At 64.8% G+C, this 13,798-nt stretch overlaps 1 protein-coding gene across 1 annotated transcript; it reads right to left on the minus strand.

Moving 5' to 3' along the window:
* Window positions 1–3,240: 3,240 nt before the first annotated feature.
* BICDL2 (BICD family like cargo adaptor 2) lies at window positions 3,241–8,702 on the minus strand. The gene is given in 10 exon segments (XM_065591125.1): window positions 3,241–3,522; window positions 4,205–4,325; window positions 4,857–4,987; window positions 5,108–5,272; window positions 5,860–6,042; window positions 6,130–6,276; window positions 6,431–6,547; window positions 7,000–7,215; window positions 8,188–8,403; window positions 8,406–8,702. Coding segments are annotated over 10 exon segments (1,527 nt in total). The 5' UTR covers window positions 8,463–8,702; the 3' UTR covers window positions 3,241–3,348.
* Window positions 8,703–13,798: the final 5,096 nt, after the last annotated feature.

Genomic DNA, 13,798 nt, shown 5'->3' on the forward strand with positions numbered 1-13,798 from the left:
ATCTCTTTCTACACTTGCTCTGCATAAATGAATATTTGCACAAGGCAGCGGATTAGAAAAATCTCTGGTCACAACCCGAGCGCATTAAATATCGAGACTGACAGCCTCTGAGTCACTGTCGTAAGAAGGGTTAGTAATGGGGCATGTTCCCTGTGTAGATAAATAGACCTTTGATCGTATAATAACCCAAGGTGCACTGGGCACATTGAGCAGATAATGTAGGAAAATATTCTGCCCCCTGCTGGAGGGGATGAGCCCTGCTCTGCGTGTGTGACAGACTCTAGAACCTCAAAAGTTAAGAGGATGCTTCATGGAAGGGGAGTAGGGCCTAGTAGGTTAGAGCAGCGGAGAGGGCTGGGCATCAGGACTCCTGGGTTCTCTTCTCTGCCACTGTGTGACCTTGGTCAAGTCCCTTCGCCTCTCCGTGCCTCATATTGCCCCATGTGAAGTGGGGATAAGGTTAGGAACTCAGTTTACAGGGGTTGGGTTGAGGGGGTTAATCAGTGTTATTAAAGTGCTAATCAAGTGGAAGGTGCTGGCTAAGGGTCAGTGCTGAGGGTTATTACATAGCCTCTTTTCTCTTGGCTTCTCTAGTGTTCTAGCCAGCCACCTTTTGTGCCTTGTATTGAGTCACCTAGAACCTCTCCACCAAACCTGAAGCAGATATTTTTACAGATGCCCTGTTCTGCACCTTCTGTCAGCACATAATACATGTTAGTCCTGAGTTCTCATCTGAAAAAAGCAGATGAGCAATGCGTCTTGGTAGCTAGAGATCCATGGGCAAGGGAGTGAACGAGTGGGTTAATCTAGAACAGGATGGTAGGGTGATCTAGAACTGTCAATTGGCTGACACCAAACCTGCCATTGGGAAGTATAGAGGGGTAGGCGAGCATGAAGAGTCCACCTGAAGTGAATTCTGTGATCTAGAACTCCAAACAGGATATGATGTAGGACCACATCTTTATCAACACGGTGCATCCACTTGGAGTGAATGGTGTAGCCAAGAACACCAGCTATGATCTCGCACCATAACTGTTACTGCCATAGAGAATCCACCTGGCCAATTTAGAAAGGGACGTCTGGGTATCCCCGTACTCCCAGTATCCTAACCTAGAACACTCAATTGGCTCACATGAAACATTCATTCGGCTAATCAGCACCATCCAGTTTGTCAAGCATGGTGAGAAGGGTTGGATAACCTGGTAGATAACCTAGAACCCTAGTTTGGTTCAATATGGAGTATCCAGTTGAATAGTTGGACAACCTAGATTATGCAGTAGGATAATAGGGAACTCGTGGTTGGTCAATACTGCATATCCCAGAGGTGGGCAAACAATGCCCCGTGGGCCACATCCGTCCCAAGGGACCCTCCTGCCTGGCCCCTGAGCTCCTGGCCGGGGAGGCTAGCCCCCGGCTTCTCCCCTGTTGTTTCCCCCTCCCCCGCAGCCTGAGCTCACTGCACCGCCGGCGCAATGCTCTGGGCGGCGGGGCTGCAGAGCCGGGGCCTGACCCGGTGCTCTGTGCTACGCGGTGGCGTGGCTGGCTCCAGCCAGGCGGCGCAGCTGCCTGTCCTGGTGCTCTGGGGCAGCGCGGCTGTAGCGCCGCCAGCCACCGGTGCTCCAGGCAGCGTGGTAAGAGTGGCAGGGAACAGGGGGGTTGGATAGAGGGCAGGGGAGTTTGGGGTGGTGGTCAGGGGGTAGGGGTGTGGATAGGGGTTGGGGCGGTCAGAAGCAGAGAACAGGGAGGTTGAATGGGGGCAGGGGTCCCGGGGGAGCAGTCAGGAAGGAGACGGGGTTCCGGGGTTGGCGGCGGGGGGGCAGTCAGGGGCAGGGGTTCCGGGAGTGGTCAAGGGACAGGAAACAGGGGGAGGTAGATGGGGCAGGGGTCCCGGGTGGGCCCGTCAGGGGGACAGGGAATGGGGGGGGTTGGATGGGGCAGGAGTCCCGGGGGGGCCATCAGGGGGAGAGAAGCAGGGGGGTTGGATAGGGGGCGGGGGGGGCCATTCCATGCCTGGCTGTTTGGGGAGGCACAGCCGCCCCTAACCGGCCCTCCATACAATTTTGGAAACCTGATGTGGCCCTCAGGCCAAAAAGTTTGCCCGCCCCTGGCATATCGAGTAGTATAAAGCTGGCTAATATAGATCACTCAGTAGGATAATCTAGAACTCTAGTCCAGCCAATATGGAGTATACAGCTGGTTACAGTTAGCCAACAGATTGTGCAGTAAGAGAACCTAGCACCCGTAGGCAGCTACTACAGGTTACCCAGTCAGATAGGATTGGGCAACCTAGAACAGCCAATGGCTGGACCCTTGCTTGTTCAACGTGCAGCATTAAACCTAGGAGGCTGAGTACCTAGAATGGCTCTGTTGACCCACCTAGAACATCAACTTGGGCAATTGAGGGGGAAAGGTTTTGGAAACCTGGAACTTGCAGGAAATCCTCTGGACAGACTCTCTAGTTGAGTGACCTAGAACATCCTGTTGAGTGACCTTGCAGCTAGTTACCCAAAGACTACTCTCATTGGCACCTCAGTAACCAGATGGTTTGGCCGCTTCTTTGTTTGGTGCTGGTGTCGTGTATCCACTCCTGACCCCTCTTCCTCTCCACCCCCTAAAACAGGGGTGGGCAAAGTTTTTGACCCGAGGGCCACATCGGGGTTACGCAACTGTATGGAGGGCCAGGTAGGGAAGGTTGTGCCTCCCCAAACAGCCTGGCTCCCGCCCCCTCCCACTTCCCACCCCTTGACTGCCCCCCTCAGAACTCCCAACCCATCCAACCCCCCTGCTCCCTGTCCCCTGACTGCCTTGACCCCTATCCACACTTCCGCCCCCTGACAGCCCCCCCAGGACTCCCACCCCCTATCCAACTGCCCTCTGCTCCTCGTCCCCTGACTGCCCCCTCCTGGGACCCCCGCCCATAACTGCCCCCCCGGGATCCCACCCCCTTATCCAACCTCCGCTGCTCCCTGTCCCCTGATTGCCCTCCCGACCCCTATCCACATCCCCGCCCCCTGACAGGCCCCCCGGGACGCCCCACTCCCAACCCTCCCTGTTCCCCATCCCCTGACTGCCCCCCCCAGAACGTCCACCCCATCCAACCGCCCCCTCCTCCCTGACTGCCCCTCAGGACCCCTGCTCCCTTACCCAACCCCCCACTCCCCGCCCCCTTACCAGCAGCAGAAGCTCGCAGCCAGGGAGGGGGGGACAGCGGGGGAGGGGCCAGGGGACTAGGCTCCCCCAGCCGGGAGCTCAGGGGCCGGGCAGAACGGTCCCATGGGCCGGATGTGGCCCTTGGACCGTAGTTTGCCCATGTCTGCCCTAGAACCTCTAGAACCAGCCCCCAGGGTCTCAGCTTTTTTTGAAGCGCGATAGGAAGCTGGTGCCATTGGGGGCGCTGTTCCCGCGCCGAAAGAAAGGCGAGGTCTTGGCCGGGGTCCTGGAGGGAGCCGGGGGGGACGTGGGGATCCCTTCTTGCTGCCGCTGGAGCTTCAGTTGTTGCTTGATAATGAACTCCATGTCGTCCTGGGGGGGAAACGGGGGCACAGAGGTGAACATTGCCACAGGCTGGGGAGGGGACCCAGGAGTCCGGGTCACAGTCCCGGAGACTGTAGCAGCTGGGAATGGGACTTAGGGTCACTGTTCTGGGGGCTTTACCCAGCACGGATGGGACCCAGGAGTCCGGGTCACTGTTCTGGGGGCTTTACCCACCAGGGATGGGACCCAGGAGTCTGGGTCACTGTGCTGGGGGCTTTAGCCACCAGGGTGGGACCCAGGAGTCCGGGTCACTGTTTTGGGGGCTTTACCCACCAGGATGGGACCCAGGAGTCCGGGTCACTGTTCTGGGGGCTTTACCCACCAGGGTGGGACCCAGGAGTCCGGGTCACTGTTCTGGGGGCTTTACCCACCATGGATGGGATCCAGGAGTCCGGGTCACTGTTCTGGGGGCTTTACCCACCAGGGATGGGACCCAGGAGTCCGGGTCACTGTTCTGGGGGCTTTACCCACCAGGGATGGGACCCAGGAGTCCGGGTCACTGTTCTGGGGGCTTTACCCACCAGGGATGGGACCCAGGAGTCGTGGTGATTCTAGCCACTGAGGTAGGAACCCAGGAGTCCGGGATACTGTTTAGGGCCTCTACCAGCTTGAAAGGGACTCAGAAGTCCTGGGGGGGGGGACCTTCCCGCCCCCCAGAGTCGTTACCCACCTGCCAACCCTCCAGTTCCTGGGACAGCGCCATCTTCTGGCGGATGGCAGCCAGCAGCTGTTGGCTCATGGAGTCCCGCTCCAGAGAGACCTGGGCCAGCTCCATCTCCATCTGGCCCTTCCTGCGGTGGGGGGGCCACAGGGGTCAGACCCAGCCCCCAGCCCTGCTCCTCTCCCCCCCCAACAGCCGCCCCCTCTAGCCCCATCTCCCCCACTCCCCCCCGATCAGCCCCCCTCCAGCCCAGCCTGCCCCGTTCCCCTCCCCCCCTCCAGCCCCCTCCCGCCCCGTCTGCCCCACTCCCCTCCCCACCAATCACCCACCCCCTCCAGTCCAGCCTGCCCTGCTTCCCTCCCCCTCCCACCCCATCTCCCCTGCTCCCCTCCCCCACGATCATTCCTGTCTTCCCCCTCACATTCCCCCCCACCCCCCGTTGCCCCCCAGCCCTGTCTCCCTGGATACTGTCAGTTTGGGGGCAGTTCCCACGTGTGAACACAAGGGGTCTCTCTTCCCCAATGGTGCATGGTGCGGGGGGTGGGGAACGGGGCACGGGGCCTTTCCCCTCTAGGGGGCAGCGGCCCCGATCCGGCCCCGGGGGGCGGGGAAGGGGGGGATTGGCTGGTTCGGGGGAGGGGCGGCGTGGGGGGGGTCTCACTTTATAATGGCTTCGTCCCGATCGGCCACGGCCAGTTTGAGGGTCTCGTCCCGGTCGCTCTCCTGGAAGAGGCGTCTCTGGCTCGCCAGCTCCCCCCGCAGACTGGCGAGCTGCACGTGTTGCAGGGTCAGCTGGGGGCAGAGAAAGGGGGTAGGGCAGGGAGAGCGCCCCCGGCTGGGGAGTCCCCCATGCCCCCCATCCGGGGTCCCGTTTATGGCCTCCCACCTGGGGAGACCTCCCCATACACTCACCTGGTCATGCAGGTTTTGTATCTCTACCTCTTTCTGTCTCAGCAGGTCTTGATCCAGTTGGGTCAGAGCCAAGACCCTTTTAGCATATTCGCCCTCCTCTTCCGACCCCCGGGCTGGGGTCTTCGGACCCCCAGGGGCAGCCTCAGAGACGGTCCTGGCCAGGGGCTAACCCAACACAAGAACAACAGCTTTGGCACTGAGATGCAGCCACCTCTGGGGTGCGGCGTGGGGGCTGTTTAGACAGGGACCCCCTCGCCCAGTGCTCAGAGGGGCAATTTCTAGGTTCCCAAAAGAGCAGTTTCTAGGTTCCCCAATGGTGGATCAATTCTGGGTAATTTCTATGGCCCCAAAGAAGGAGGGTTCCATGTCCATCATCCACTTTGGGGGTTCTAGGTACTTTGTGTATTGGTCAAGAAGGGGTTCTAGGTTCCTCAGCAACAATTGGGTTCTGGATGACTCCGACACCTCCGAAGAGGAGGTTCTTGGGTTCCCAACATTAGTTTGTTCTAGGTTCCTCAACAACCATTGGGTTCTGGGTGACTACGGCACCCCCAAAGAAGAGGTTCTTGGTTTCCCAACATTGGGTTTGTTCTAGGTTCCTCGGCATGGGGTGGGTTTCTGGGCAATGGCTAGGCTCACCAAAAGGGTGGGTTCTAGGTTTCCCAGCAGAAGACTCGTGCCGGTTTAAGGGAGGGGAACATACCCCAGCCCAGACAAGGATGTTCGGACCCCCCAAGAGCCCTTCTGCTCACCTTAGCAGGCCCCCCGTTCTGCTCCGGGCTCCCCTCGCCGCTCTGCTCAATCTCCAACTGCAGGGAGGCGATTGAGGCATCTGAGTCGTGGAGACGAATCTCATCCGCCATCTCCTTCACCCGGCGCTGGAGCCACCTGTTGGAGACTCGGAGCTCCTCTGCCTCGGCCCGGAGCTGCTGGGCCTGGGAGGGGACACAAGGAACGAAGGGTTAATACAGCCCCCCCACCGCCGCCGAGCCTCCCCGCCACACGGCGCCTCCTGGCCGTACCTGCAGCTCCTTCTCGTGCACCTCCCGGCGCAGCAGCAGCAGGTTTTCGTGCAGTGTCTCCACCAGCCCCTGCACGGCCTCCATCTCCTCCCGCAGCTGCCGGGTCTGACGCTCCAGCTCCTGCTTCCGCTCCTGCAGCATCAGGTTCTGGGGAGCGAGAGACGGGTCAGAACCGGCGCCCCCTGGAGGGGAAAGGCCCCAGGTCCCATTCTCCCCCATCCCGTCCCCCCAAGCCAGCCAGTCCCCGCCCTGGGGCCGGACCGGAGCCAGCGCCCTCTGGAGGGGAGCGTGCGTATCTCACCTCGGCCTGCAGGCTCTGGGTCCGGGCCGCGTGCTCGGCGCTGCTCATCCCCAGGGTGCGATTCTCAACCCGCAAGGCCATCAGCTCGTCCTGCAGCCGCTGCTCCAGCTGGGAGGCCTGGGGTGGGGGGGCCGGACAGATGGACAGACGTACGGGGGGGAGTGAGCTGGGGACGCAGCATCGGGGGACCTGCCTGCACTGCGAGCTGGGAGGGATACAGGGGGCTCCCTGGGACCCGGCACTGGCCCTTTAAACCCACCCACTCGGGAAATTCTCCCCCTGACCCCCCAACTCCTCCCCTCCCAGGATCCTGAACCGCTTAAGGGATTTCAGCCCAATAGGATCATGGGATACGGAGAGGATGTCCAGGCAGCCAGTACTACCCACTCCTCCCCTCCCCGCCCCGAGAACCCAGGAGGCCTGGCTCCCAGCCCCCCCGCCCCCACTCTAACCACTAGACTCCCCTCCCCTCCCAAGGAACCCAGGCGTCCTGGCTCCCAGCCCTGCCCCCTCTGCTCTGACCTCTAGGCCCCCCTCCTCTCCCAAGGAACCCAGGCATCCGGGCTGACCTGACTTAGCTGCTCGGCCAGACGCTGGTTCTGTTCTGAGAGCTCCTGCGCGACTTGGGAGCTCTCCCGGCTGGTGTCCTGCTGCTCCAGCCGCTGGTGGCCCAGCTGGGCTCGCAGGGCCGCCAGGTCCCCCTCCAGCTCCGCCCCCCGCGTCTCCCACTCGGCCACCTCCGACTCCAGCCGCCGGCGCAGCTCGTACTTCTCCTGCTCCAGCCTCTGGGGGGGGGGAAGGGGTGAGACCAGCCCTGGGCAGCCCCCCCAGCTCTCCGCCCTGGAGGGGAACCGCCCCGTGCCCCATTCCCTGCCCCCCTGAGCCAGCCGGTCCCCCCAGACAGGAACCGCCCTGTGCCCCATTCCCTGCCCCCCTGAGCCAGCCAGTCCCCCCAGGCCGGATCGGGGCCGGCGCCCCCCAGACAGGAACCGCCCCGAGCCCCATTCCCTGCCCCCCTGAGCCAGCCGGTCCCCCCCGGCCGGATTGGGGCTGGCGCCCCCCAGACAGGAACTGCCCCGAGCCCCATTCCCTGCCCCCCTGAGCCAGCCGGTCCAAGCCCTGGGGTCACCCTGGGCTCCGGTACCGGCTGCGCCCCTGGGTGGTGCTGCTGGCCGGACCAGTCGGACCGGGTGCCGGGGGGCGTCGGCCCCAGCCAGGCAGGGAGGGGGGTAATTATGGGGCAGATGAGAACGAGAGCAGGGGAGTGAAACCGAGCAAAGGAGGGCGGGAGGGTGAGTCACGGGGGGGGGGGGGGGGGAGCGGAGGAGAGAAAGTCCCAGGGACCAGCCCCCCCTGCAAGCCAGGAAGAGTGTGTGGTGATACCAGGTGGGGGTGGGGCTGGGAGCCTGGATGCCTGGGTTCTCTCCCCGCTCTAGGAGGGGAGTGGGTCTGGTGGGTGAGAGCAGGGGGGGCTGGGAGCCAGGACTCCTGGGTTCTCTCCCCGGTTCTAGGAGGGGAGTGGGGCTGGTGGGTGAGAGCAGGGGGGGCCTGGGAGCCAGGACTCCTGGGTTCTCTCCCGGCTCTGGGAGGGGAGTGGGGGCTAGTGGTTAGAGCAGGGCGGGGAGCCCGGACTCCTGGGTTCTCTCCCGGCTCGGGGAGGGGAGTGGGGTCTAGTGGGTTAGAGCAGGAGGGGCTGGGAGCCAGGACTCCTGGGTTCTCTCCCGGCTCGGGGAGGGGGTGGGGCTCCGGGGTCTCACCTCCAGGGCGCCCGCGTGGTCCCGGGCCAGCGCCTGGCAGCGCCCCCGCAGCTCCTCGTTCTGCTCCAGCAGCATCTTGCCCAGCTCGGCGGCCAGCAGCACGTCCTGCTCCTTGCGCTGCAGCAGCACCCCCAGGTCCTCGGGCTCGGGAGCCCCGGGGCCCCCCCGCCGCTCCGTGGGGAAGGGGTAGAAGCCCTCGCCCAGCGCGGGGGGGCGTCGGCAGCAAGGGGGGGCCCCCGCGCCTCCTCCTCGGGGGGCGACGGGGGGGCTGACATGGAGGGGGGGGCTGGACGCCTGGGCTCTACCTGCTCCAAGAGGGAGGGGGCGGGTTTCTGCCCGCTAGGAAGGGGGGGGGGGTCAGGACTCCTGGGTTCTCTTCCCCTCTGGCTCGGAGCAGCAGGTGCCCAGGGCTCAGTTCCTGTTTATTTCCTGATTCCTCCCCCCCCCCCCGCCCCAAAGGGGCTGGCCCAGGTGAGCGACTCCTGCCACACCTCCGCTGGCTCTGCTCCTATCCCTCCTTCGCCAGCCCTGCTCCATCCCTCCTTCCTTCCTCCCTCCTCCGGCCCTGCTCCCTTCCTCCTTCCTCCCTCCTCCGGCCCTGCTCCCTTCCTCCTTCCTCCCTCCCTCCGCTGGCCCTGCTCCATTCCCTCCTTCCTCCCTCCTCCGGCCCTGCTCCATCCCTCCTTCCTCCCTCCCTCCGCTGGCCCTGCTCCATTCCCTCCTTCCTCCCCTGCTCCGTCTCTCCTTCCTCCCTCCCTCCTCCTCCGGCCCTGCTCCATTCCCTCCTTCCTCCCCTCCGCTGGCTCTGCTCCCATCCCTCCTTCCTCCCCCGCTCCTTCCTCCCTCCTCCTCCGGCCCTGCTCCATTCCCTCCTTCCTCCCTCCTCCGGCCCTGCTCCCTTCCTCCTTCCTCTCCCGCTCCATCCCTCCTTCCTCCCCTCCGCTGGCTCTGCTCCATTCCCTCCTTCCTCCCCCGCTCCTTCCTCCCTCCATCCCTCCTCCTCCTCCTCCGGCCCTGCTCCATTCCCTCCTTCCTCCCCTGCTCCATTCCCTCCTTCCTCCCTCCTCCGGCCCTGCTCCATCCCTCCTTCCTCCCTCCCTCCGCTGGCTCTGCTCCATTCCCTCCTTCCTCCCTCCCTCCTCCGCCAGCCGTGCTCCATCCCTCCTTCCTCCCCTCCTCCAGCCCTGCTCCATCCCTCCTTCCTCCCTCCTCCGCCAGCCCTGCTCCATCCCTCCTTCCTCCCTCCTCCTCCACCAGCCCTGCTCCCATCCCTCCTTCCTCCCCTCCTCCGGCCCTGCTCCCGTCCCTCCTTCCTCCCTCCTCCTCTGCCAGCTCTGCTCCATCCCTCCTTCCTCCCTCCTCCTCCGCCAGCCGCGCTCCCATCCCTCCTTCCTCCCTCCTCCGCCAGCCCTGCTCCATCCCTCCTTCCTCCCTCCTCCTCCTCCAGCCCTGCTCCCGTCCCTCCTTCCTCCCCTCCTTCCTCCCTCCTCCTCCACCAGCCGTGCTCCCATCCCTCCTCCCTCCTCCTCCGCCAGCCCCGCTCCCGTCCCTCCTTCCTCCCCTCCTCTGGCCCTGCTCCATCCCTCCTTCCTCCCTCCCTCCTCCCCTCCTCCATCCCTCCTTCCTCCCTCCTCCTCCGCCAGCCCTGCTCCATCCCTGAAATCCACAGCCCCAATCCCCCCAGATATCTGCTTCCAGCCCCGAACCCCTGTCCCTTCACCAACAACCACAAACATGACCTGACCCCCCAAACATGTCCTAAATTCCCCCTCCTGCCCCCGCACATCGCCCTGCCCCAATGAAACCTCCAAATCCCCCCTGGCCCCACACGTGAGCCCCCAAATGCCCCCTCCCTCAAACCCCCAGCCCCAATCCTCCCAGATACCTGCTCCCAGCCCCCACAAAGCCCCGACCAACTCCCAGGCCCCCAAAGCGCTCAGCCAGGCCCCCCAACACGGCCCCCAGCCCCCCACCTCCAGCCCAGTCCCCGACCTGCCTCAGCCCCCTCCCCCCCTGGCCCGGCCCTGCCAGCTGCCAGCGCCCAGTCCATTAGTGGGGTCCCCTGGGTGCCCGCCAGCCGCGTCCGGGAAGCGACTGCATTAGGGGAGCGATCGATGGGAGCCGGCGGTGGGGGGGGAGACAGGTGTGAGGGGGGCGACCCAGAGCCGCCGGGCGCTGTCCTGGGGCCGGAGGGGGGCTGGTGCCCCCCAGAGGGGAAGGGCCCTGAGCCCCAACATGTCCCGACGGCTTCACCTGCCTCATAGCCCTCCCCCGATACCCCTGCCCTGCCTGTATACCCCTCCCCGCCTCATACCCCTCCCCCGATACCCCTCCCCTGCCTGTATACCCCTCCCCCGCCAATGCACCCCTCCCCCTCCTCATACCGCTCCCCCGCCTGTACACCTCCCCCGATACCCCTCCCCCATCTGTATACCCCTCCCCGCCTCATACCCCTCCCCCGATACCCCTCCCCTGCCTGTACACCTCCCCCGATACCCCTCCCCTGCCTGTACCCCTCCCCCGATACCCCTCCCCCGATACCCCTCCCCTGCCTGTATACCCCTCCCCCGCCAATGCACCCCTCCCCCTCCTCATACCGCTCCCCCGCCTGTACACCTCCCCCGATACCCCTCCCCCATCTGTATACCCCTCCCCGCCTCATACCCCTCCCCCGATACCCCTCCCCGCCTGCGTAGCCCTCCCCCACCTGTATACCCCTCCCACACCCAGATACCCCACCCCCACCTATACACCCCTCCCCATCCTGATACCCCTCCCACACACTCCCTGCCCCCGCAGCCACACTTACCTCCCCCGCGTGCCCCCCCGGCGTTGGGGGCGATGGGGTAACTAGCGCAGCTCCCACATCCTGTTGTTCTCCCGGTGTTGCCGAAAGAGCGGCTGTTGGGTAAACCCAAGGCCCAGCCGCAAACCTGCGAAAACGCTGCAACCCCGGCGCTGGGGGGGGGAGTGGGGACTAGTGGTTAGAGCGGGGAGGCTGGGAGCCAGGACTCCTGGGTTCTCTCCTGGCTCTGGGAGGGGAGTGGGGGCTAGTGGTTAGAGCAGGGGGGGCTGAGAGCCCGGACTCCTGGGTTCTCTCCCCGGCTCTGGGAGGGGAGTGGGGGCTCGTGGGTTAGAGCAGGGGGGCTGGGAGCCAGGACTCCTGGGTTCTCTCCCCGGCTCTGGGAGGGGAGTGGGGGCTCGTGGGTTAGAGCAGGGGGGCTGGGAGCCAGGACTCCTGGGTTCTCTCCCCGGCTCTGGGAGAGGAGTGGGGGCTGGTGGGTTAGAGCAGGGGGGTTGGGAGCCCAGACGCCTGGGTTCTCTCCCCAGCTCTGGGAGGGGAATGGGGGTTTGGTGAGTTAGAGCAGGGGGGGCTGGGAGCCAGGACTCCTGGGTTCTCTCCCCAGCTCTGGGAGGGGAATGGGGTCTGGTGGGTGAGAGCAGGGGGGGGCTGGGAGCCAGGACTCCTGGGTTCTCTCCCCAGCTCTGGGAGGGGAATGGGGTCTGGTGGGTGAGAGCAGGGGGGGGCTGGGAGCCAGGACTCCTGGGTTCTCTCCCAGCTCTGGGAGGGGAAGGGGGTGTAGTGCGGGGGCGGGGGGAGTTTGGTCTCATTGCCTTTCCCTTGTTCCCATCAGCCTCGGGCTGGGGTATTTTTATCCCCAGTAATCATTTTGGAGCCGCTGGCCCTGAGCTCCCTGCAGCCTCCAGCCTCGTAACTCGGGGAAACCTTCTTCCCAACACACTGGGGATGGGGGCCAGGGCTGGAGAAGTCAGGGAGACACCCCCCCCTTGGGATGGGGCGGAGGCTGGGCACACAGGGCCCCTCGCCGATGCAGCTGGCTCTGGGGGGGGCTGGGCACACGGGGCCCCTCGCCTGGGGCTGGGATGCAGCTGGCTCTGGGGGGGGGCTGGGCACACGGGGCCCCTCGCCCGGCACTGGGATGCGGCTGGCTCTGGGGAGAGGCTGGGCACATGGGGACCCCTCACCCGGCGCTGGGATGCGGCTGGCTCTGGGGAGAGGCTGGGCATATGGGGACCCCTCACCCGGCGCTGGGATGCGGCTGGCTCTGGGGGGGGACTGGGCACATGGGGCCCCCTTGACCCAGGGCTGAGATGCGGCTGGCTCTGGGGCGGGGCTGGCCACACGGGGCCCCTCACCCAGCCCTGGACACAGTCTGGTGGTCTCCGGCCCCTGGGGCTGTGGGGAGGAGGACGGAGCTGGATGGCAGAAGGGGGGAGGGGTCCCTGCCTTTGATCTGCCCGGCCCGGGGTTAATTTCCTGGCAGAAGCGCCTGGAAGTGGGGGGGGGGTGTCAGAGACAGCCGGGGGGGGGCTCCCCTCCCTCTCTGCTGGCTCTGCCGTCTTTAGAGGGCGCTCCCAAGCTGGGGGGCAGGGGGTGGGCATGGATCGAGGGGGGACTGGGATGGGAGTGGGGGGATTTGGGGCTGGGGAAATGGGGGAGGGTGTGGGGGGATTTGGAGGGAGCTCAGGCTGTGAGAAGCTCTAGAGGGTTTGGGGAGATTGGGGGCTGGGTAGGGGAAGCTGGGGGGCTAGAGGCAGTTCTAGGTGGTTGGGGTGTTTGGGGGGAGCTGTGGGGCTGGAGGCAGATCTAGGGGGCTGAGTGGGGAGATTTGGGGCTAGGGAAATGGGGGAGGGTGTGGGGGGATTTGGAGGGAGCTCAGGCTGTGAGAAGCTCTAGAGGGTTTGGGGAGATTGGGGGCTGGGTAGGGGAAGCTGGGGGGCTAGAGGCAGTTCTAGGTGTTTGGGGTGTTTGGGGGGAGCTGTGGGGCTGGAGGCAGATCTAGGGGGCTGGGGTGTTTGGGGGGCTGGAGCCAGATCTAGGGGGCTGGGGTATTGGGGGGCTGAGACAGATCTAGGGGGCTGGGGTGTTTGGGGGCCTGGGGACAGATCTAGGGGGCTGGGGTGTTTGGGGGGCTGGAGGCAGATCTAGGGGGCTGGGGTGTTCGGGGGCCTGGGGACAGATCTAGGGGGCTGGGGTGTTTGGGGCCTGGGGACAGATCTAGGGGGTTGGGGTGTTTGGGGGGCTGGAGGCAGATCTAGGGGGCTGGGGTGCTTGGGGCCTGGGGACAGATCTAGGGGGCTGGGGTGTTTGGGGGGCTGGAGGCAGATCTAGGGGCTGGGGTGTTTGGGGGCCTGGAGGCAGATCTAGGGGGTTGGGGTGTTTGGGGGGCTGGAGGCAGATCTAGGGGGCTGGGGTGTTTGGGGGCCTGGGGACAGATCTAGGGGGCTGGGGTGTTTGGGGGGCTGGAGGCAGATCTAGGGGGCTGGGGTGTTTGGGGCCTGGGGACAGATCTAGGGGGCTGGGGTGTTTGGGGCCTGGGGACAGGTCTAGGGGGCTGGGGTGTTTGGGGGGCTGGAGGCAGATCTAGGCGGAGGGGGTATTTGAGGTGACTTGAGTATGGGGAGAAGGTCGGGTGCAGCAGAGGGGGCACCTGGCCCTTTTAAGGGGCATGGTCTGTGGGACCCTCCATGTGACCCCCGCCTGCCGGGTGCTGGTGGGGGGCAGCCGGGTGTGACGGGAGGAAATAGAGGGAGATTAGTGGGGAAGGAGTGGGGGGATCAAAGCAGCAGGTGTGGGGGGGTGTTTCCT

This window comes from Chrysemys picta, chromosome 4 (assembly GCF_011386835.1).
Source record: "Chrysemys picta bellii isolate R12L10 chromosome 4, ASM1138683v2, whole genome shotgun sequence".
Taxonomy (NCBI): Eukaryota; Metazoa; Chordata; order Testudines; family Emydidae; genus Chrysemys; species Chrysemys picta.